General features: G+C 33.5%; 1 protein-coding gene across 1 annotated transcript in view; it reads left to right on the top strand.

The window, feature by feature from the left end:
• COL5A2 (collagen type V alpha 2 chain) overlaps positions 1 to 21,103 on the top strand; it is a gene marked incomplete at both ends in the record, with an annotated part of 33,078 nt that extends 11,975 nt beyond the window's left edge. Inside the window, 20 exons of the mRNA XM_084259323.1 lie at positions 150 to 203; positions 2,010 to 2,063; positions 2,272 to 2,325; positions 2,735 to 2,788; positions 3,203 to 3,310; positions 3,417 to 3,470; positions 4,250 to 4,303; positions 5,004 to 5,165; positions 5,803 to 5,910; positions 6,990 to 7,097; positions 8,199 to 8,252; positions 11,241 to 11,348; positions 11,863 to 11,916; positions 13,411 to 13,518; positions 13,887 to 13,940; positions 15,507 to 15,614; positions 17,412 to 17,703; positions 19,057 to 19,244; positions 20,133 to 20,372; positions 20,957 to 21,103. Coding sequence (XP_084115449.1) covers positions 150 to 203; positions 2,010 to 2,063; positions 2,272 to 2,325; positions 2,735 to 2,788; positions 3,203 to 3,310; positions 3,417 to 3,470; positions 4,250 to 4,303; positions 5,004 to 5,165; positions 5,803 to 5,910; positions 6,990 to 7,097; positions 8,199 to 8,252; positions 11,241 to 11,348; positions 11,863 to 11,916; positions 13,411 to 13,518; positions 13,887 to 13,940; positions 15,507 to 15,614; positions 17,412 to 17,703; positions 19,057 to 19,244; positions 20,133 to 20,372; positions 20,957 to 21,103 — 2,163 coding nt within the window. The remainder of the gene's footprint in view (positions 1 to 149; positions 204 to 2,009; positions 2,064 to 2,271; positions 2,326 to 2,734; positions 2,789 to 3,202; positions 3,311 to 3,416; positions 3,471 to 4,249; positions 4,304 to 5,003; positions 5,166 to 5,802; positions 5,911 to 6,989; positions 7,098 to 8,198; positions 8,253 to 11,240; positions 11,349 to 11,862; positions 11,917 to 13,410; positions 13,519 to 13,886; positions 13,941 to 15,506; positions 15,615 to 17,411; positions 17,704 to 19,056; positions 19,245 to 20,132; positions 20,373 to 20,956) is intronic.
• Positions 21,104 to 21,319: the final 216 nt, after the last annotated feature.

Below are 21,319 nucleotides of genomic sequence, written 5' to 3'. Positions count from 1 at the left end.
TATATATTTGTAAAAAAAAAAATACCAAATGTCTGGAATTATTCCAGATTGAAGGGGCTACAGCTATCAACATGAGATAACCCAAGTTATTTTAAAGCTACCATGCAAATTGGAAAGACAATCAAATGGTATTTTGTGTGTTTTCCCAGGGTGGCCTAGGAGAGAAAGGTGCTGAAGGAACAGCTGGAAATGATGGAGCAAGAGTAAGTGAAATCATTCCTTTTCCAACTAGGCTAGGAATCCATAATATCATTATAATGTGACCTTGCATGAACTTTGCAAAATAAAATTCATCATGTTTCCATGATAGTAGGATTTGGAGAACAATGAAATTTGGGGTTTGATGTTGGCTAACCATGGATATTCATTTTGCTTATCTTGAATTAGAGCAAACCAAAAAATAAAGTCATTGTTGTGAGAATGACATGAAGCACATTTTTGAAGTGCATATGAGACTGGCCTTTTTTCTGAGGATAGTGAGACAATCAGATTGAAAATATATTTTCAGGCATGCGTGATTCTTTAAGGTAGAGCAGTTAGTTACAACTGCTTAGACAGTCAATAGTTCCTGATACTTGATTAATAATTTGTTTTAGTGGTTGGCTGTCATGCTATGCCCCAGCAATAACATTTGTGCCATGAAAAAAGATCTCACACTGAGTTACTGTTAATACTACTGTTAATACATTGGTTATATTAGTTCTTTAATAAAAATGAAGTAAAATATAGAAAAAATTTAGTTATAGTGATACTTCTTTTTTTTTTTTGAGACTGAAGTTGAAACACAAAGTTTAGCAAATTATGAACGTGAGCTCTCTTGCTGTTTAATTAAATCTAATATTTAACATTTCAAAAGCAGTCTAAATAAATCTGGTATAGTGTATTTTACATAATGAATGATTTGGGTGCATGGTACTATGTGCATACTGTCTAAAGGCATGATCATTGATAGTTTAAGTGGGAATCTAAAATACATTCTATTATTATGAATTAACTTTGAAAATTCAGCATAATAGGATCAGGATTTAGACAATAACTGCTTTATTTTCATTAAGGGCACACATTGTTCTAGGGAAGAAGAAGAGCAGAGAATTATATAGTAAAGGTGTTATATAGTAAAGTGAAAAAAACAGTTTTCTCGGTATGAAAAAAATGGTTTGTCAATTTAATGATATAATCTTTTTAATTGATTCTTAAAAAAGTATATTTAGTAAATCATTGGGAAAATATTGTTCCATTGTAGATTCAGAGAACATAACATCAGTTTCCTCATGTTCTTATCAGTCATATAAAATTCAAAAGTCATTTTTGTTCTTTAAGTTTCTTCAGTAATACATACAGAAATTAAATGATAAAAGCATGTTTGAACATATGAAGAAGTAATACATAAATATCTGAGAACAAGCTTGTTTTAGGCTATATTCCAACAGAGCCCAACAGTTTAGAGATTGTGATCACATGTTGAAATGACCCAGTTTCATATCTCTGTGTGGAAGCTTCCTATGCTCTGAGCATGAACCTCAGTGAAGTTGGGTAGTCACACTCCTGTTCATCTCAGGAGACTGGAGAAAACTAAATACTTTATCACAATTTCACGTTCTTAAAATAAGTGATATTTTGCTAGTGTAATTTAGGAATGCAGTATTCTATACAAAAGAAGAAAAGTTTTTCAATCTATATTCAAATTTCAGATAAGGATTAGCAAACATGAGCTGAGAAACATTGTGAAAGGGTAGCATTGTTTTAGAACTAATATTTATAGTGTTGTGTATGGATGAGTTAAATTGATGAAAGAGATGAAAATATTTTGTGGAGAAAATATGGTATAAATTGCTTTAGAATAGATAGGAAGACTTTGAGAATATACTTATTATATTATTTGTTATGGACGATGTTTTGCAAAACCAGCTAAGTTACAACAAACTTAGAACATCCTAGATAGTTTATTTAAACATGGAGACTTCTGTGCATTCTTTCCCTCAATATGCCTATGTTCTGTTAATTGACAGGGTCTTCCAGGTCCCCTGGGTCCTCCTGGTCCTGCAGGTCCTACTGGAGAAAAGGTAATTTTATAAGATGTAACTTTGTGGACTCAAAATTTTTTTCTGGAAGTTGGCTGCTTCTCATGTTTTCTTTTTCATAAAGTATGGTAACTGTGCTAGATATCTCAGAATCTCCCCCATTATCTGCCTCCCACATAGTGCCAGCATCCATCTAGTGTTATGTTTTGCTATTGTTTTAGGCAATAATCATATAAAATCTGTTATCTAGGGTGAACCTGGTCCTCGAGGTTTAGTTGGCCCTCCTGGCTCCCGTGGCAATCCTGTAAGTGACAACATTTTGATGTTCTTTAGTATAAGATTGAACAGCGAAATAATCCATGTTTTCTTGATATTATAAAACCATGTCTAATTGGTTTATGCCATTTATAACTTCCTAGATTTCTACTTTTGCTTTTTTTCATTAAACTTAAAAAATTATAAGTGAATTATTTCTATAAAATCTACTACTTCTTGGTAAACAGCTGTCCACTAAATAGTTTCTTTGAGACTTCTGACTTTAGAAATTTTTCTGTTACCATTATCCTATATTATTCAAATTTTTTTTCAAGAAATAAGTTGAATTTCTCTTATATACATTTCAAAACACAACAGATTTATACAATTGTATTTTTAAATACTTTTCTTCTTGAGAATAAAGTGTAATATCTACAATAATCTTTGCCTTTTCTTAGGGCTCTCGTGGTGAAAATGGCCCAACTGGGGCTGTTGGTTTTGCTGGACCCCAGGTATAATTTTAAAATATCCTTAATTTACTAATGTACATTTCTTATTATAGAAATTAATTTAATTGATTGTCATTGTCATATGTTTTGAAAGTATATTTAAGATTCTGGAAAGTTTATAGTTTTCTGGGCAATATTCTGATTTTCAATACATTTTTCATGGACTGACACAAAAATGAGTTTGCATTGTTTCAAATGTATGCTTATTTGTTATAATACAAATATAGTGGGATAATTTGTTTTCAGATTGTCTTCAAAGTTTTCATGAGGGGGATTTATTTTTTTCTTCTATTATGTTTTAATACTGATTATAAAACACCATTTTACAATATGAGAAAATGATGTTAGTAATAATTTCTATAAAATAACTTGTCTATAATTATCATAATCAATTTTTTATTTACCTAATTGATATAGGGTCCTGATGGGCAACCTGGAGTAAAAGGTGAACCTGGAGAGCCAGGACAGAAGGGAGATGCTGGCTCTCCTGGACCACAAGGTCTAGCTGGATCTCCAGGCCCTCATGTAAGTGCAAGAATTAAAAAAAAAAAAGTCACAACTTGAACCCAGTGCCCAGTGATTAGCCTCTTTTATTTTACTACAGTGATGTTTTGTTTTTCTTTTATTGCAGGGTCCTAATGGTGTTCCTGGATTAAAAGGTGGTCGAGGAACTCAGGGTCCACCTGTAAGTTTATTTGAAGCTCTGGGAATTATGCATATCTAGTCGCATATGTCCAGTGCTTCATGGGCAATTTAGTCTTTTTTTTTAAAGATTTATTTATTTATACATAGAAGAACTTGGGTGTGGGTCAGAGATGGGAGGGTGAAAGGATTCACCAGAGACAGAGTGGGGAGCAGAACAGGCAGATCTATTGAAATACATGGCTCAGGGGAGCAATGGGCGAGACAGGAAAGGTTTGCTATGCCATGTGGGTAGCTCCCTGACTGGGGATTGAACTCAGGCCACAAAAGTGATAGCACTGAGGCTTAACCCCTAGGCCACCAGGGAGGCCCCTAAAGTTAATCTTAATCCAAAGCTGTTACCGTAAATTTTCTATTAACTGTACATTAATTGAAAGGGCACCTAATTTAGATGGAAACCCAGCTGTTTTCATATGTAACATAAATAATTGATTACCTATGAAGGGGTAAATGAATAATGGGGAGAAACTTTATGTAATACAGTTATTTAACATATTAATATGAGTATAGATTTAGCCTTGAACATACTTATGTATGTTCAAGATAAATTGGAAGTGGACAAATAGTGTCTTTCCTATTAATTAATCCACATCTATTTTCAAAAGCATGGGATAAAAGTAAAAATATGTTAGTTACAAAATATATCAGATATAAAACAAAATGTGAAAGAGAATCTTAAAGATCTAAATATCTCTGTAAAAAAATATATTTCAGGAAGATCTAACTATTATTATTTTAAAATTTCTTATATAATATTTTTAGGGTGCTACAGGATTTCCAGGTTCTGCTGGCAGAGTTGGCCCTCCAGGCCCTACTGTAAGTCAGATCATTAATTCACCTTTTTGGCAGCAGCATAATTATACACAAACATAAAAATATGCACAAAGACACATATGTGTGCATATAGCATTTATACACATATATATTTATTATTTATTCTTTAATTTAATCTCTTAATGATTTGTTTTCCTATGTTAACAACTTATAATAATTTGATTGCTATGTTGTCAAAGAAAATTCATCTTTTATAATTCTATGTTTCTTGGAGGAACTTATTTATAATTTTTTAGTGCCAGTTTTTGACTATTATTCCATCTAGCTAGTGAATACTTGCATTTCTATATGCTAATAGTCATTTCTTCAGTTAGGAGGTATATCTCTGAAACTTCTTAAATAAGATATTATCTTTATAAATAAACAGCTGAGACAGAATCAAATGTTATATAGTCAGTGTTGGAGTAAGTTTCAGTATTTTTAGCAAATTCAAGTTATTTTCATCACACTTTAATACTGGCTCAAGGATAATTGTCTACAAGTAATTTAAATGTTATCCTGTGGAATAAGCCTATATCTATGTTTTACTTAGATTTGTTAAATCTATTGCATGACTGTTTATCTACCAGAACAATGAACCTGTGAGACTTGGGCATTTGCCTCAGAAGCAGAGACCAGTATCATATCAGTCTTCTGTTTTGACTTCCACTTTGCTCTCCTGGGTTTCCTTCTGTTGTAATAGGGAGCTCCAGGACCTGCAGGCCCCTTAGGGGAACCTGGGAAGGAAGGACCTCCAGGTCTTCGAGGAGATCCTGGCTCTCACGGGAGAGTAGGTGATCGGGGCCCGGCTGGTCCCCCCGGTGGCCCAGGAGACAAAGGGGATCCAGGAGAAGATGGACAGCCTGTAAGTTTGGCAATTTTATTCTAGACCACATCTAGTGAGGTATTTCCAAACATAGCTGCACCATATTCACTGCTACAAAGAAACTGTTTCTACTTTTATTTACTTTCATAAAATGTCCTTTAAGGACATTATGCCCTATAGATTTTCAATTTCCAATTTTCTGCTCTAGAAAAAAGTATATGTATAGATATAAAAACATAATAGTAATGGATATGGTGTTAAAAACTAAGAAAATCTGTATTGTATAAATTTTTGGAAAGTACATTATGTTATTTCATACCCATGTCTCCTAGAATTAATGTGTTTGTATAGATCACTATTTCTTTTCTCTGTTATAAATTTTTCTTTGTCTTTTTATAAGGAGGAATAATATTTATCAGAGTAATTACCCCTTTTATCTAGACAATATTCACATTAATCTTCAAATCCTTTCAAATTATGAGCCATTTTCACTTGTAAAAATGTTAGAGGATCCATGTGGAATACCAATTATGGCTACTTATATATAGCCTGGTTTTATGAAACAAGATTTTTTTCTCATACTGAGAGAGACCTGTGAAACTGTTATCAATGGTAAAGTCTTTGCATATATTTTTGTCCTGGAGAATTTCTACTTATACTTTATCCTCAAAATTAGGGTCCAGATGGTCCCCCTGGTCCAGCTGGAACTACTGGACAAAGAGGAATTGTTGGCATGCCGGGGCAGCGTGGGGAGCGAGGCATGCCAGGCCTGCCAGGTCCAGCAGTAAGTAACTGACACGGGTCAATATTTCATCTTATTATATCAGTAAAATTTTTGCGGAGAGAATTCATCATATTTTTTAATAGATTTAGTCCTTTCTAGACATAAATTCTGATATCTTAAGGATGTTTTGATATTAAATATCAAGTTCTTAACTCTCTTACAAGTCTGAAAGGCTAATTAACCCTGGCACTAAAGAAGTAACCCTGGCACTAAAGGAAGTAATGTTTTTGGGGTGACTAATTGTTTTTTAAAGATTAAAGTATCCATAGGACTAGAGAAAGGAAAGTATTTTTTGTGAGTTGGTAGCCACTTTTTAAATAAAGATGCCTAGCAGTAACATCCATATTTGACAGAGTAAGTTGTCATAAATCATCAAAGGGAAATGATCAGGCTAATATAATGTGGAGATTAAAGTTGGTGAAGTATAAAGAACTCTGAAAATAGTCTCCTGTCCCCTGGAAGGTGCTTAATCTTACATTCCCTGAAGTATGGATAAAAGTTTGATTCACTGTTAGCTTTGGTGAGACTAAATTTTACTGCTAAAAATTAGAAGAAAACAAATGATGTTTTATGTCAAATGTAGAAAGAAAGATATACTGGGACCTTCCTTGAAACAGGAGGGACAAGTAGGTAGAGAGCTGAAGCCAGCAAATCAGGGTTAAAAGATATCTTTCTATTATCAGAACAAGACAAGAACCAATAGTGAGACGAAAGTGCCAAATATGGAAATAAAGGGAGCAAGCAAAGCAGAAGTGTGCAAGGATGAGCACATCTAACTAGGGTTACAGACTCCAAAAGAACAGACAGAATTGATGTGGTACACTAGATTAGAGCCAAAAGTGCACACCTAAACTGGTGGGAAGGGATACTTTTTGGTCACTTTGATATGTAGGATGAACGTAATAACTGGGTATGCCTTTAAGAGGGTATGGTAACCTGGGTGTTGGGTGCTAATGGGCAATTATTACCAGAAAGTGGTGGTGGGGGCTGCTGAGATGCTATTTGAATAAACACAGTCTTTTAAAAAACTGCATTCTTAAATTTCTTGAGAAGTGTCTGACCTTCATACTTTTTTTCAGGGTACACCAGGAAAAGTAGGACCAACTGGTGCTACGGGAGATAAAGGACCACCTGGACCTGTGGGACCCCCAGGCTCCAATGGTCCTGTAGGGGAACCTGGACCGGAAGTGAGTACTGCAATGAAAATAACTCTGCTTTTACTATCTGGGTATCATGGGGACAATTTTAGAAATGAGTTTAGAAGTTGAATATACATTTGACCTGAAGAAAGTTTCTTAGTAATATTATTTGATGCTCTATTTATTTATAGAGTTAGCTAAATAATAACATAAAGAAAGGTAACAAGATTGGTGTTTTTGCACTGACTTTCCTCTAGTCTGGAGCTAAGGATTTTAGTTGATTTAGATTGTTACTAAATTGTTTTGAAGGTGAAAGGACACATCCATTCATCCTTTGCCTTGTTATTATTTCATTCTATAATGGCATATTTGTCAAAATTGCCAAGTTTTATGGTGATAGGAATAATGGTGATAGGAATAATACTACAGTTTATGAAAAGGACAGTGTTCATTTTACTTAAATATCATTATGAAATAACACTATGAATGTCATCGTATTAGACTGAGGCTCTTTTGAGAGGAAGTCAATTTTTGAAAAGTCATTTGGTAAGTTATAGGTTGGAATCTCCTCTCTTCAGTGCTTTAATGCCTAAATTACCAAATATTTAATATCATATTTTTTTGAAAGAAACAACTAATTCCTTGCAGAGCTATTTTTGATCATCTGGTAAAATTGCAGTTCTAAGGAAAAAAATCAAAATATAATAAGGAGAGAAAACTGCAGTTTAAAAATCAATTTAATGTCATCTAAACTCAGTTATTTCATTTCAAAACTTTAAAAGCATGTTATTTGGATAGAGTAAAAAGTAAAAATGAGAAAAACCATTTACTGGTTATAAAAACAAAGTACAAAACACCAAGAATCTAATTATTGTCTATTTCAAAGGATATGAGACTCTTTTCCTTTTTAAAATGAGAAATAGAAATGAAGACTTCTGGTTACATAAGAATATGTTAACTATTGCTTGTATAAGCAATGCAATTCAAAGTTATGGAAAAGATGGAAGAAGCCTTTCTTCTGAGATTTCCATAATTGCTAATTTACATTTTATACAAGAGAGGTGGAAAACAGGCTGTAATTTTTCTGGCAACGAGAATGATATTTTTCATGACTCAGTTAATTTGTGTTTCAAATGTGATCCTTTATAGGGCCCTGCTGGTAATGATGGTACTCCAGGACGGGATGGTGCTGTTGGAGAACGTGTAAGGACCATTTTTGCATAGCTGAAATCTCTGCATACTAAAGAGTAAAAATCTACTCCTTTTTCTTAAAACTCCAATACAGCCCTGATTTTTCTGACAGTAGAAATCTCTTTTTTGTAGTATCGTGTGATACATCTTGAATACATGATGAAATTTAAAATCACAACAGTGAGGGGGTATCTTTTATTAAGAATAGAAAAGAGTTGTTTGCATATGTGGTACCACATGAAGGTTTTGGATGAGTTGGATGAGAAAACATGTGAAGTGGGCTAAATTTCAAACTCATTCCTAAAGGTATGAAATCAGAAATAGAGCTGTATGACAGCTGTTTTTTTTTTTTTTTTCTACTCACCCTCTATATGAATGTCCCATGAGGAAGTGAACCATGTGGCTTTCTAAAAATTGATTTTAAAATTAGACATGTGCTGATAGGAACATATCCTCAGCTTCATGTGAACTTTTACTATCTTTGGCCAGTCACATGGTGGTCTCTTGACTAATTATCAGTCCTTTAAAGGTAAAACAAATACACCCCCTATCCCCCACATCTGTTATGATGCAAGACCCTTCCACTCTCAGATCTCACCATGAAACAGAATGGACTTGGAGCCAGACAGACCTGAGTTGACATTTTGATTCCTTAAGTAATTATCTATGTGATCTTCAAATATGATTAATAACTTCATCAAGACTTTGTATATTAAATAACATATTTAAAATGTCTAGTAGTTGTTCAAAAAAGAGGGAGAAAAATTTTGAGGAATCTTGGGATAAACCCTCCACTGTAAAGTCAAAAAATTTCAAGTTTGTTGGCATCTGGGGGTTTCCTTTGCTCTGTATATATTGTCTGATGAAATAGTCTTTAAAGATTTGCTCACATCCTCTCTGATCCAATTTTGAAAATATGTGAAACATGCACATTTTAAGTGCCATTACATTTTTTTTTAATCATTAGCTTAAATAGTTGCAGAGGAGGTAATTCTTGGTAAATTCTAATGTACTTCCATTGTACTTTTTCTAAACCTTGGAGTTGCCAGTTTAACTCATTCAATTTATTATATGTCTGTTCTCTAAACTAATTGCCAAAATTTATCTTGGTTGCCAAACTCATCAGTTAAGACTTTATTTCTTTTAGATAAAAAGACATGACTCTTTCTCAGGTCAAATATTTATGTTAATACATATTCACATAACAGTCACCTCCCCTCTGATATCCTAAGGTGGCAGCTTGGAGCCTTGTCATAATTGGGTCACCTGGATAAAATAAGGAGCATCTTTCAAAAATCAAATTTGTTTTATTCTCATGTGAACATTATGAAAAAGTTTTTTAGTTTGGTGCCCAGAGGTATTTGATCCTTGGGGCACTGTGCCATAATAAGAACAAAGATGGTGTCATATCTGTTTTTCCTTAATAAAATTGAAGGAGGGTGGTGATTAAAGAAAAGGAGACAAATGCTCAAAAATCAGTTTTCTAAAAGAAAAAATATAGAATCAAAAATCTGGAAAGTGGCTTCCTAAAATTTTTTTCTGGCTTCACACTCTGTGAAGCATTTTTTTATACCAAATGAACAAATACCCCAGTTTGAAAACTGAATGTTAAGAAACATGCTAAACTCTGGAGGTGACCGCTCCTATACTCCAGTGATCCTAACTGCGGGAAGATTAAGGCAGGAACAAAGGGAGGGATAAATCTTATTCTTTTCAAATTGTTTTATTAATAAGTAAATATAAATATTTAAAAAAAACCAATACAATTTTGTAAAGTGTACATTCTTTATCATGAATTAGCATGAACATATAGAATATCATTGCTTTACATTTTAAAATTGAAAACTTTTTATTAAATTTCTGGATTTCCAGTTTTTATTTTAAAAGTAGGTGATTTGGCTATACTGAACCCCATTTCTAATAAGTAAATAATCAGCTGAATCTCTGTGGCAGTGACTCCTTCACCTATGCTGTTTGCCACATAAAGGTGATCCCTTTTATGTTATAATTTATAATCCAAAATTGTTATGTTATAATTGTTATGTTATAATCCAAAATTGCTAGATGTCCCTTGCAGTAGTTGACTATTTTGTAACCATTCGCCAAACTTCTAATACAAGTAATTATATCAATGAGTTCACCTCAGGCAGGCCATTAAATCTCTTTGGGGTTCAGTATTTTCACTAAACATTGGAAAAGGCAGGCTAGGACATGTGGCCTCCACATCTCTAAGAGTCCTTCTTGTCCTATTTTTTATTCTAAAATTTAAAATACTCTCTTGTTAGAAATGAACTGCCTGCTTTAACTTCTCTTATCAATGAACTCTTATCTGATCATTAAACTAAATTAAAAATAGTCAGTTTTATTAGTGCATTTAATCACAAAAAAAGAATTCACAAGTTTGGGAGAGTGAAAAGAAATATACTTCAATCTTAAAGCCATTGGAAGGGATTATCTTGCATCAGAATTGATTTGGAAAATTTTTACTAAATGAGCAGTCTCTCTGAACACCTGGGAACTATTGACTTCAATTAGATTACAGCTGGTATCGTCCATTGTCTATTTAAAACCTAACAAAGAAAAGAGAAATGTGGGGACATACTCATTCTTTTCAGTTAAATCTCACACAAACTGATTTAGAAAATGATTTTACTAAGGGTTACCCAAAGTTTCATTGCCATAATTATACTATCTTATTTAATTTGGATTTGTTTTCAATCTGTTATTTCATAAAATGAAGTCATTAAAACACATTGATTAACTTTCTTGTTATTATCTGTCACTTCAGATCATGTTCTCAAAAGTGTATTATATATTTACTACCTCAAACCAGAATAAATATCTATGTAACCACTATCTTCTGGGGTCATCAAGAAAACAAAGTAATGTTTTCCAGGAAACAAAATAATGAATAAAAAACCTGACAACTGTGGGGGGAAAAAAAGGGAATATCATTGCTGTAGAATATATATTTTAAAAAATCATGCTTATTCATATCAGGGTGATCGTGGAGATCCCGGGCCTGCAGGTCTACCAGGCTCTCAGGGCGCCCCTGGAACTCCTGGCCCTGTTGGTGCTCCGGGAGATGCAGGGCAAAGAGGAGAGCCGGTAAGGAGAGAATCAATTTCACACTGATAGTTATAAATATCAGTATGTTAGTTTATAAGATACACATATGCATGCATACAATTATACATATGATCTTAGTTAAGGACTTCAAACGAAGAATGGTAAACAACCAATTATGAATTAATTTTTTTCTTAGTCTTCAGGGAAAACACTTGATTTTTAACAGGTATTCAAAAATTCCAATGCTTTGACTTTCATCTTCTAAAAATAACATAGATATATTGTAAGTATGCATTATGGTAAGTTTAGTGAAGCCAATTAATAAAATTCACTATAGCAGTGTTGCCAGACTTGCAGTGAGAATTATAACTAGATATGTTAACCTGACTTTAATCAGTTAGCCATAAGAACAAACACAGGGAGATATATATATATATATACACACACACACGTATACATCCAATCACAACAAACACATTTTTTTTGTCATCTATTTCTATATAATTTGTGTATATCATTTTTACTTCACAATTTTTGTCAACATTCCTTCTAGGGCTCTCGGGGTCCTATGGGACCACCTGGTCGAGCTGGAAAACGTGGCTTACCTGTAAGTTCTCCATTTATACATAACATGTACTTTCCTGAAGGAAATGAATTTTAAGATTCATAAATTAAAAATAGGAAATTCCTTAAGCTTTGATTAAAAAATTATTTAAAATAATACGCAGGAGTTCGTATTTGTTTTTATAATTCAAGATAACCCTCTGAATTTAACTGTCATTACTTTCAATAATTAATAAATACTTTTAGTCACAATTTTCTCAGAATAGTAGTGACCATTTTCCAGTTTCTAAAATCACATAAGAAAATGGGTTTGAAAATTCTTTGTAAACTTTAAGGGCGCAATTATAATATTGTTTTATTTTCAGGTAGAATGTCCTGTGCATGTTCTGATCTTTTTGTTACTTGTTGTTGTTTTAAGGTTAGTGGTTAGTATATAGATTCATTCGCACCATGAATAAAGTCTCTTATGAACAATATAATAGAACATGTTCCTTTTATGCCCAGTAGAGGAGAAATCCCTATCTATATTCATGAAAAACAATTATAGCTTTAAAATCATGGCCTATTATTGAATCATAATTCTCATCTTTGATTGGAGGTTAACTGGTAAAGATTTCAAAGTTACCTAGTGAGTCAAGTGAGTAGTTTTCTAATCATTTATAGAAGTAATGTGATTCATTTACCATGAATAAATGAATTCTAATTAATAATTTAAATAGGTGCTTTGTAGCTTAGTTTATTTCCAATTATGAAGTTTTGGGGTATTCCTTTAATAAAAGAACCTCTCTAACATTGTGAAAACAGATTGATTTTGCTATTTAAATTTATGCTATTTTTTAAAATATGTAATGTTACTGAGATTTAGTCTAGATTTTATTGTAAAAAGGTTCCCATACTTTTTGGCAATTAGGATGTCCAAAATTAAAAAAAAAACAGAGACAGTTGATTTTCTGGTATCATCCATCCTTCAAAGTCAGATTGATAGGATTTGAATTCTCTTTCAAGAAAACTCTAAAAACAACAGAAGCTGACTCTATGGTAGATGCCCCTGTGTTACTTGTCAGTTTACTATGACCCCTCAGTGATTTTATTCCCCAGGACTAGACCCCTGAGTGATTTTATTCCCCAGGACTTAAAAAAATGTCCTTCACAAATCAGATCAATCTGATAATTTTCACCTCTGTTCTTGATGCAGTTTCTAGCCCCCAATGTTTCTTAACTATTGCTTTTTCTTTAGTTCTCAGGATCTTGGTTGCTGGATTTGGGTATAGATATTGCACATATGAGAACACTGTTTTTTTTTTTTTGTGATTTCTTTAAGGAGAATGCCTTAATTACGATATTTCTATCTCTTTAGCTCAAACAACTTTTTCCAATTCTTAAGAAAAATAGACAAAAACACCTAGTTCTAATTCAACTTAGATAACTAAATGTAACATGCAGTGTTCAAAAATTATAGTAAATACAATTGTAAAAAATAAAGTTGTAGTAAATTGTAGACTCAGCAGACAATATAAATTCCATGACTATATTTTAGGGACCCCAAGGACCTCGTGGTGACAAAGGTGATCATGGAGACAGAGGTGACCGAGGTCAGAAGGGTCACAGAGGCTTCACTGGTCTTCAGGGTCTTCCTGGACCTCCTGTAAGTTATTTATTTAAATATTATTTTGCCCTTTCTGTGAAATATGCAAGTATATCTGACATGAACTTGGTCTGTAAAAATAGATGGATGTTCTGCATCTTATTTTTATTTCAAGGACTTTCTAGATGAATAATTGTCAGTTGTTCATTCTAATTGCCTCCATATTAGCTAAGTTTTTAGAGAAGATATACAGCAGAAGGATAGACTACAGATGTCTTTAGTATTGATCAACTCACTATAGACATCCTAGTGAATATGAACTTCATTAAAGTAGTTTATGCTACTAAAGTTGATGGCCACATATTTAAAGCTGAGAATGACAAAAATCAGCATGTGAATATTTGGGCAACATTTTTTTTTCCACTTAGGGTCCAAATGGTGAACAAGGCAGTGCTGGAATCCCTGGCCCATTTGGTCCAAGAGTAAGTAATGAAATTTAATAAGTTGCAGATGTAAATAATAATGCTTTGAGTGACACGCTGCTGGTGCTTGAGTATTGTTTTCCTGTATTGCAGCTGGAATTGGCCCATGTTCTCTGAAACTGGAAATAAATGTTTGAAACAAGCCTTCAGAAATTACTTTTAAGTAGAAATATCCTAAAATATGACCTGTTGCTTTATAGACCCACATTAGAATCTCTTACCTAGGGTGGATATACTCATTTGATAGTTCGCTTTCTTTTTTTTTTTTTTTAAAGATTTTATTTATTTATTTGTTTGTTTGTTTGTTTATACAAGCACTGGGTACAGTCAGAAGCGCGGGAGGGTGAGAGAATTCACCAGAGCCAGAGTGGGGAGCAGAGCAGGCAGAAGGACTGAAGCACACTGCTGAGGGGAGCAGCGGGCGGCAGGAGAGGTCTGCGCACCATGTGGGACCCTCCTCTGGTGGCCGGGGAGCAGCTGGAGATTGAACTGGCGCTGCAGAGGCTGCGGGCAGCATTGCAACCCAGCGCTCAACCGCTGCGCCACCGGGGAGGCCCTGATAGTTCACTTTCTTATCCTGTGTTTATTGACTATTATTTTATTTATTTTTCTCCTCCATCAAACCACCCATTCCCATACTCCATCTACCTCCCTTTTCTAGACCCTCCATCTGCTCCCCTACTACTTCTGGCAGCCATAATCTTTCTGCTGAATTCAAGTTTTATTTCTTCTATTCTTTTGTGTATATATTAAAACCACATCCTTTGAAATTATATAATAGGATCTTCTATGAAGTGAAGATAGATTTTTAAACTGTATATATTTTTCTGTTAAGTAATTATAATACATTCTTAGATGTTGTTTGTGAAAGTCGAATTCAAAACAAAATTTTAAGTGAAACCAAAATTTGAAGCTTTTAGAAATAATTAGTATTAATACTACCTTTAATAGGTCATTAATGTCATAAAAGTATTGACCTACATAATTGTTTACGGAAATCATTATAAATAATTATTTCTGTCTAAACATGTATATAAAATTGAGAACAGTAGTATTAAAATTACTAGTATGTGTTAAAGTTCTTGGGTATAAGCACATATATTTAACTTACATCAGTCACTCCAAATTCTATCATTTTCATATTCGTAGTTAATTCAGTTTCTTTTCTTTTTTTGAGAAATAGAAAAGGTCATTTATTTAGAGTTTCAGCCGCATATCCCAGAAATTTTAATTTTAATTTTATTGAGGCAACACTGGTTTATAAATACATGTTGTGATAGTTTATAATACATCAGACTTGATGAAATAACTCTTCCTAATAAAAGTGGATGACTAGTCTATTAAAGTTTTTACTGATAATGATCTTTTGTCATGCATGGGTTGATGGTGAATTCATGTCTGATGAAATAGTAAATGCTTGAAAATGCCAGACTCCATTTATTGTTCATTAGCAAAATGAATCAAGAAATCATTGTGATAGCTCTATAATGAAACTTTTAAAATTAGAGACACTCATTGTAAATGTTTTCTATATAAAAATTTTCTAAAAGTTTCTGTTTCATGCAGGGTCCTCCAGGGCCAGTTGGTCCTTCTGGGAAAGAAGGAAACCCTGGGCCACTTGGGCCTGTCGGGCCTCCTGGTGTACGGGGCAGTATTGGAGAAGCAGGACCTGAGGTAAAATTCCAGGGGTTTGCATGCCACTAATGCTGTTGATTCCCATTGCTTGGATTCTATCCCAGGAAATTCTGTGTAGCCTGATAGACAGGAGATTTAAAGGAACCTAAAAACCAGATTTAAAAGTCATATCAGAGCTTGTCTGTCTAGGTAACTGTTTCAAATACATTAATACAGGTTATTCAGAACATATAAAATCTGAACTCAGAATTTATATATTCACTTCAGGTGATACCAGAGAAAATAAGCAAGTAATGATTGTCTTTATAATTAAACTGATAAAAAGATGCTTTGCTTTAAATGGAACTGTACTACATGAGAAAAATGAATGTAGTCATTCATGAAAATGCTCCAAAGTGAAGTTTATGAGTTTTTGACATTGAAAATGTCATTCAGAAAGGATTTCAATTAAAAATTTTCATTAAAAGTGTCAATACTTTTGATGAGGATTATGTAAAACTGTAAATTGCGCTAGTTTTAAACTTTTGCTTCTCAGGTCTTTGGAACACATTCTCAAATATGTAGATGCACATATACAGGTGTGTGTGTGTGTGTGTCTGTGTGTGTGTTTCTGTGTCTGTGTATCTCTGTGTCTGTGAGTCTGATGTTTCTTCCTCTTTTGACATATTTTACATATCCATCTTTATTGCAGCTCTTCCCTTTGCTGTCAATATCATTAAATCAAGTATTTGTTTTTTATAATATGGATCAAATAGCCTCATTTCCTATGGCAAGAGGAGTATTTCTCATTAATTTCTGTGAATGGAAAACAGCTACAGAATTGGAATATCTTTGACTTATGTGGCTCTTAATTGACTTTATTTTGTGGTTCATTGATTCTTCATAGAAAACAAAATCTGTTCTCCTGAGATTAGCATAAATTATTGCATAGACTCATGACCTTAAAGAAAAAATCAGGTAAAACAATCTTGAGGATGAGGAAATAGTTGGTACTGGAGGCTGAAGTAGAACCAGTATTAGAACTCTGACCTTCCTACTGCTAGGACTGTGCTGCCCCATGAGATGTGGACTACCAGTCTGTTAAGATTGTTAGCTAATTCTTTCAAGTTGCTGAGTTTGTCTTTGGGAAAACGCAGGAGGAAATTAGTTGAGAGGATCTATTTCCTGGCCTCTGCCACTTTTGTGTTTATCTCCCTATCACTCTGATAGTTTTTGTATAACACTAATTAGGAGAGCTCTTCAAAACTTTGTTCAGTTTTGATTTTTACCGAGAATTTTGATCTACACACTAATTTAATGCACATAGAAAAAATCTTTGTGCTTAACTCTAATTTGGAAATAAAGGGAAATTCTCTTGTTGGTATTTTCTTGATATTGATGTGTAGTGTTATAGAACTGGTACCCACATGTCCCTCTGTAACTCCTCATTCAGTTCTGTCCACAAATTCTTCAAAAACACTTTAGTTGTAACTTTGCCCAAAATAATTTGGAAAGGAATCTACATGTTCTTAGCATAAAATATATTGCATTTTCCCATTAAACTTCAGAGCAAATATTTTGTGTTTTGATCTTTATTTATCTCAGAGGTTGACTTGCAAATATATTGCCTAAAAAAAACCAGTGCTGTATCATTTCTCATCCTTGAAATGTTAGGGGTTGACAAGTTAAAATCATCTAGTTAAAAAAGGGCATGAGTCAAAATTTTCTCGGTACCATCAAGTCAGTAGGTTGCATTGTAGCTCTCTAAATACTAAGTACCTCCAGAGCTTTTGAGTGAAGTCATAAAACAAACCCCTCCAAAATGTAATTGTATTTCCATTTTTTTAAAAAAAATAGGGTCCTCCTGGTGAGCCTGGTCCACCTGGCCCGCCAGGGCCCCCTGGTCACCTTACAGCTGCTCTTGGGGATATCATGGGGCACTATGATGACAGCATGGCAGATCCACTTCCAGAATTTACTGAAGATCAGGCGGCTCCTGATGACAAAAACAAAACTGACCCAGGGGTCCATGCTACCCTGAAGTCACTCAGTAGTCAGATTGAAACCATGCGCAGCCCTGATGGCTCTAGAAAACATCCAGCCCGGACCTGTGATGACTTAAAGCTTTGCCATTCTGCAAAACAGAGTGGTGAGTGGACAGCAGCCCATTTTTCTGATTGTTGTTTTCAAGTGCATTACAAAAAATGTTATTGATTTTCCACCTAGTGATAGACACACAAGATAAAATGGTAAGCATATCACCGAGTTTGTGGTTTAGTGGTGGGGACATTCAATAGAATGAAAAATTATGGGGTAAGAGAGAACATATTCTATTAGGAGTCAATGTCATAGTGCTATGAAGTTCCAGGTGTCTTAAAATATTGATAATTTTTGTGAAATATAATGTAGAGAATATTTAAATACTTTATTAAGCAAGATGTAACATATTTATCTACCTCCATGACTTCTCAGGGATTTAATATGCAAACATATATCATTGGATCGTCAAGAGTAAAGTGTATATTATATCCCAAATTTATTTGACTGTGAATTCCTTTCATGTAGCTTAATGTTCCACAAATCACACTTTAGAAATTTCTGCTGTCAAAATTATGTTATGGTGAAATTTTAAGTTTTGAAATTAGTTTTTCTATCTAAATTACATGCATCATGTCTAAAGTTTTCATTAAGATGTGGAAAAGTGGGATCCTTGGTGATGGCAATGAGCTGTGAAATGCATCAGAGTTTCAGTTCATTGTGACAGGACATTGAGACAGATAGCTAAAATTGTTGCCTTAGAAGAGCAAGGAACTTGATTTCATTTAAAATGCATTTTTAAAACATATTATGCATGTATACTAACATTATATATGTGCATATACATACAAGTGTATACATGTAGGTATGTGCAAAAGTATGTATTTTTTTGTGTATGTGACCAGTACTAAACAATGGGTTGGTGCCTTTGTGTAATATGTTTCAATAATCTCTTTTATGATATGATAAAATCAATTTTACATAGGGCCAGTGAGATAATTCACATCATTCTCATTATAGTTCAGTTCATTTCCCTACTTTACTCACAGTTTTGATAATATATTAAATTTAAAAATGTATTTCAATTACATTTTAATTATAATTTGAAAAATGGCATTAGAAATATAGTGGGAACATATACATTTTGGCAAAGCCACTTAATCCCTGTGTATAATCTCTTTTGGCATACCTTTCTCATCTCTACAATGGGGATAATTTCCTTCACAAAGGTGTTTTCTACCTTCAGTACAAAGTTTGGCAAAATGCCTTAGATCAATGCCTAGCATGTAGAAAGGAACCAATTACTTAATAGTTACTCTTTCCTTAGCTTTGGAGTATTTCCTTAACTCCCTTAAAAGAGTTCTTAATGAGTTCATAGTTTCAAACCCTCTAATGATTATTTGGAGATTCACAATCATAATTGAAGTAGTATTGATTTAGCAAATATTTCTATTTTGGAAAATAGGTGAATACTGGATTGATCCTAACCAAGGATCTGTTGAAGATGCAATCAAAGTTTACTGCAATATGGAAACAGGAGAAACATGTATTTCAGCAAACCCTTCAAGTATACCTTGTAAAACTTGGTGGACCAGCAAGTCTCCTCAGCAGAAGCCTGTTTGGTATGGTCTTGATATGAATAGAGGATCTCAGGTAATTTAATATGCTTACTTTAAATTATATTCTTTGCTTACCTTTACTTTATATGCATTTTTGCATTTATTTAGGACTACAATATTATTTTTTGGATCCAGTTTATCTTCCCATGCTTATTGTGAAGTGATATATTCTCCTTAGTTAAAATTGCAATATTATTGCAAAAACAAGTTTTACAAAGAATTAACATAATTTTTGAATGCCAATAATCTCATTTATGGAATATAGAAAAGTAATTATTTTTAATCATAGTCCCTTTAATGTATATGGCCTGGACAGGGATTCTATTTAATGTTTAGAGATGTGGTTAACTCTTAGCTGGCTCTTACTGACTTTGGGATCATAAGAAGTCATAACCTTCTGGAACTTCAGTTGTGTCACCTATCTCACCACTATGTTAATATAGAGTGTTTAATGTAATATTTAGTACATATGATTTACAATGAACCACATGGAAAACTTGTAAATCATTTGTCCTACCAGCATATAATAGTTGTGTCTAAAAAGGCCTCATACCAATAGCTAACTCCTAATTCTTCTTACAATTAGTAATAAAAATGAGTTATTTTGATACACAATTGAATATCTGAGCCAATACTCAAGTATATGACTCTAAAATGTAATATTAAGAATTTTCAAACAAATGAAAAAACAGATTTAAAATATGTGAACTTTCTCTGGTGAATTTTTATCATTTTTGGCTTTATCACCTCTTGTGTGGGGTGGTAAGGAGATTCTTATCAATATCTGTAGAAATTTAAGATGTTTATATATACATATCCATATACACTTATTTTATTACATGAAAGCAGAGGATACAGACTATGTGCACATAGACAACATTATTCACTACTGCATTAAATAAAAACTCTCTGTTTTTTCTAGTTTGTTTATGGAGACCACCAGTCACCAAATGCAGCCATTACTCAAATGACCTTCTTACGCCTTTTATCCAAAGAAGCCTCCCAAAACATTACTTACGTCTGCAAAAACAGTGTAGGCTATATGGATGATCAAGCTAAGAACCTCAGGAAAGCTGTGGTTCTCAAGGGGTCAAATGACTTAGAAATCAAGGCGGAGGGAAATGTTAGATTCAGATATACAGTTCTTCAAGATACATGCTCCGTAAGTTCTTTTAATTTATATTGATCTAGTTGAAGAAAATATTATTTTTGCTAAAAAAAATTGTCATGGAATGAAAGGTTGGGTCAATTTTATGTAATTGTTTAAATACACAAATATATGAGCACATCAGTTCTTTACTGTTGTTCTCTAGGGTAAGGTTGTAAATCATATGTCCTGCCAGAATTTATATATAACAATTGTGCTTAACAAGGCATTATACCAATAGTTAACTCCTAGTTCTTTTTGAATGTGTGCTGGTTAATTAAAAAAAAAAAAAAACCAAAAACAAACAAACAAACAAAAAACAGTGAATAAGAGATGCTGATCCAACTCTTCTACAAACTCATCTTGGTTTCCTGAGGCTTCTTATTTAATCCAGTTCCATGCATAAAATTCCTTGATTCGAAAATGTTTGGTCTATATGAGGTACTTTATGATTTTCACTGATTTGTACGTCTCCCTTCTAGACTTTTAGTGGTGCTCTAAAAATCATTAGTTTTGTATTACAATAGCTGTTTTGGAAGTTGCTGTCTAACATCTTTGGAAAAAATTTATATATAACCTGTTGCATCATTTAATTACAGAAACGAAATGGAAATATGGGCAAGACCATCTTTGAATACAGAACACAGAATGTGGCACGCTTGCCCATCATAGATCTCGCCCCTGTGGATGTTGGCAGCGTAGATCAAGAATTTGGCATTGAAATTGGGCCAGTTTGTTTTGTGTAAAGCAAGCTGAGATATCGACAGTGAACACCACCCCAACCATCAGTGACCACCACCATTCACAAGAACTTTGACTGTTTGAAGCTGATCCTGAGACTCTTGAAGTAATGGCTGATCCTGCATCAGCATTGTATATATTGTCTTAAGTGCCTGGCCTCCTTATCCTTCAGAATATTTATTTTACTTACAATCCTCAAGTTTTAATTGATTTAAAATATT

Source organism: Talpa europaea (assembly GCF_964194135.1).
Source record: "Talpa europaea genome assembly, chromosome: 1".
Taxonomy (NCBI): Eukaryota; Metazoa; Chordata; class Mammalia; order Eulipotyphla; family Talpidae; genus Talpa; species Talpa europaea.
Note: the sequence above shows the minus strand (reverse complement) of the source record. Positions and strands in the feature narration are given on the sequence as shown.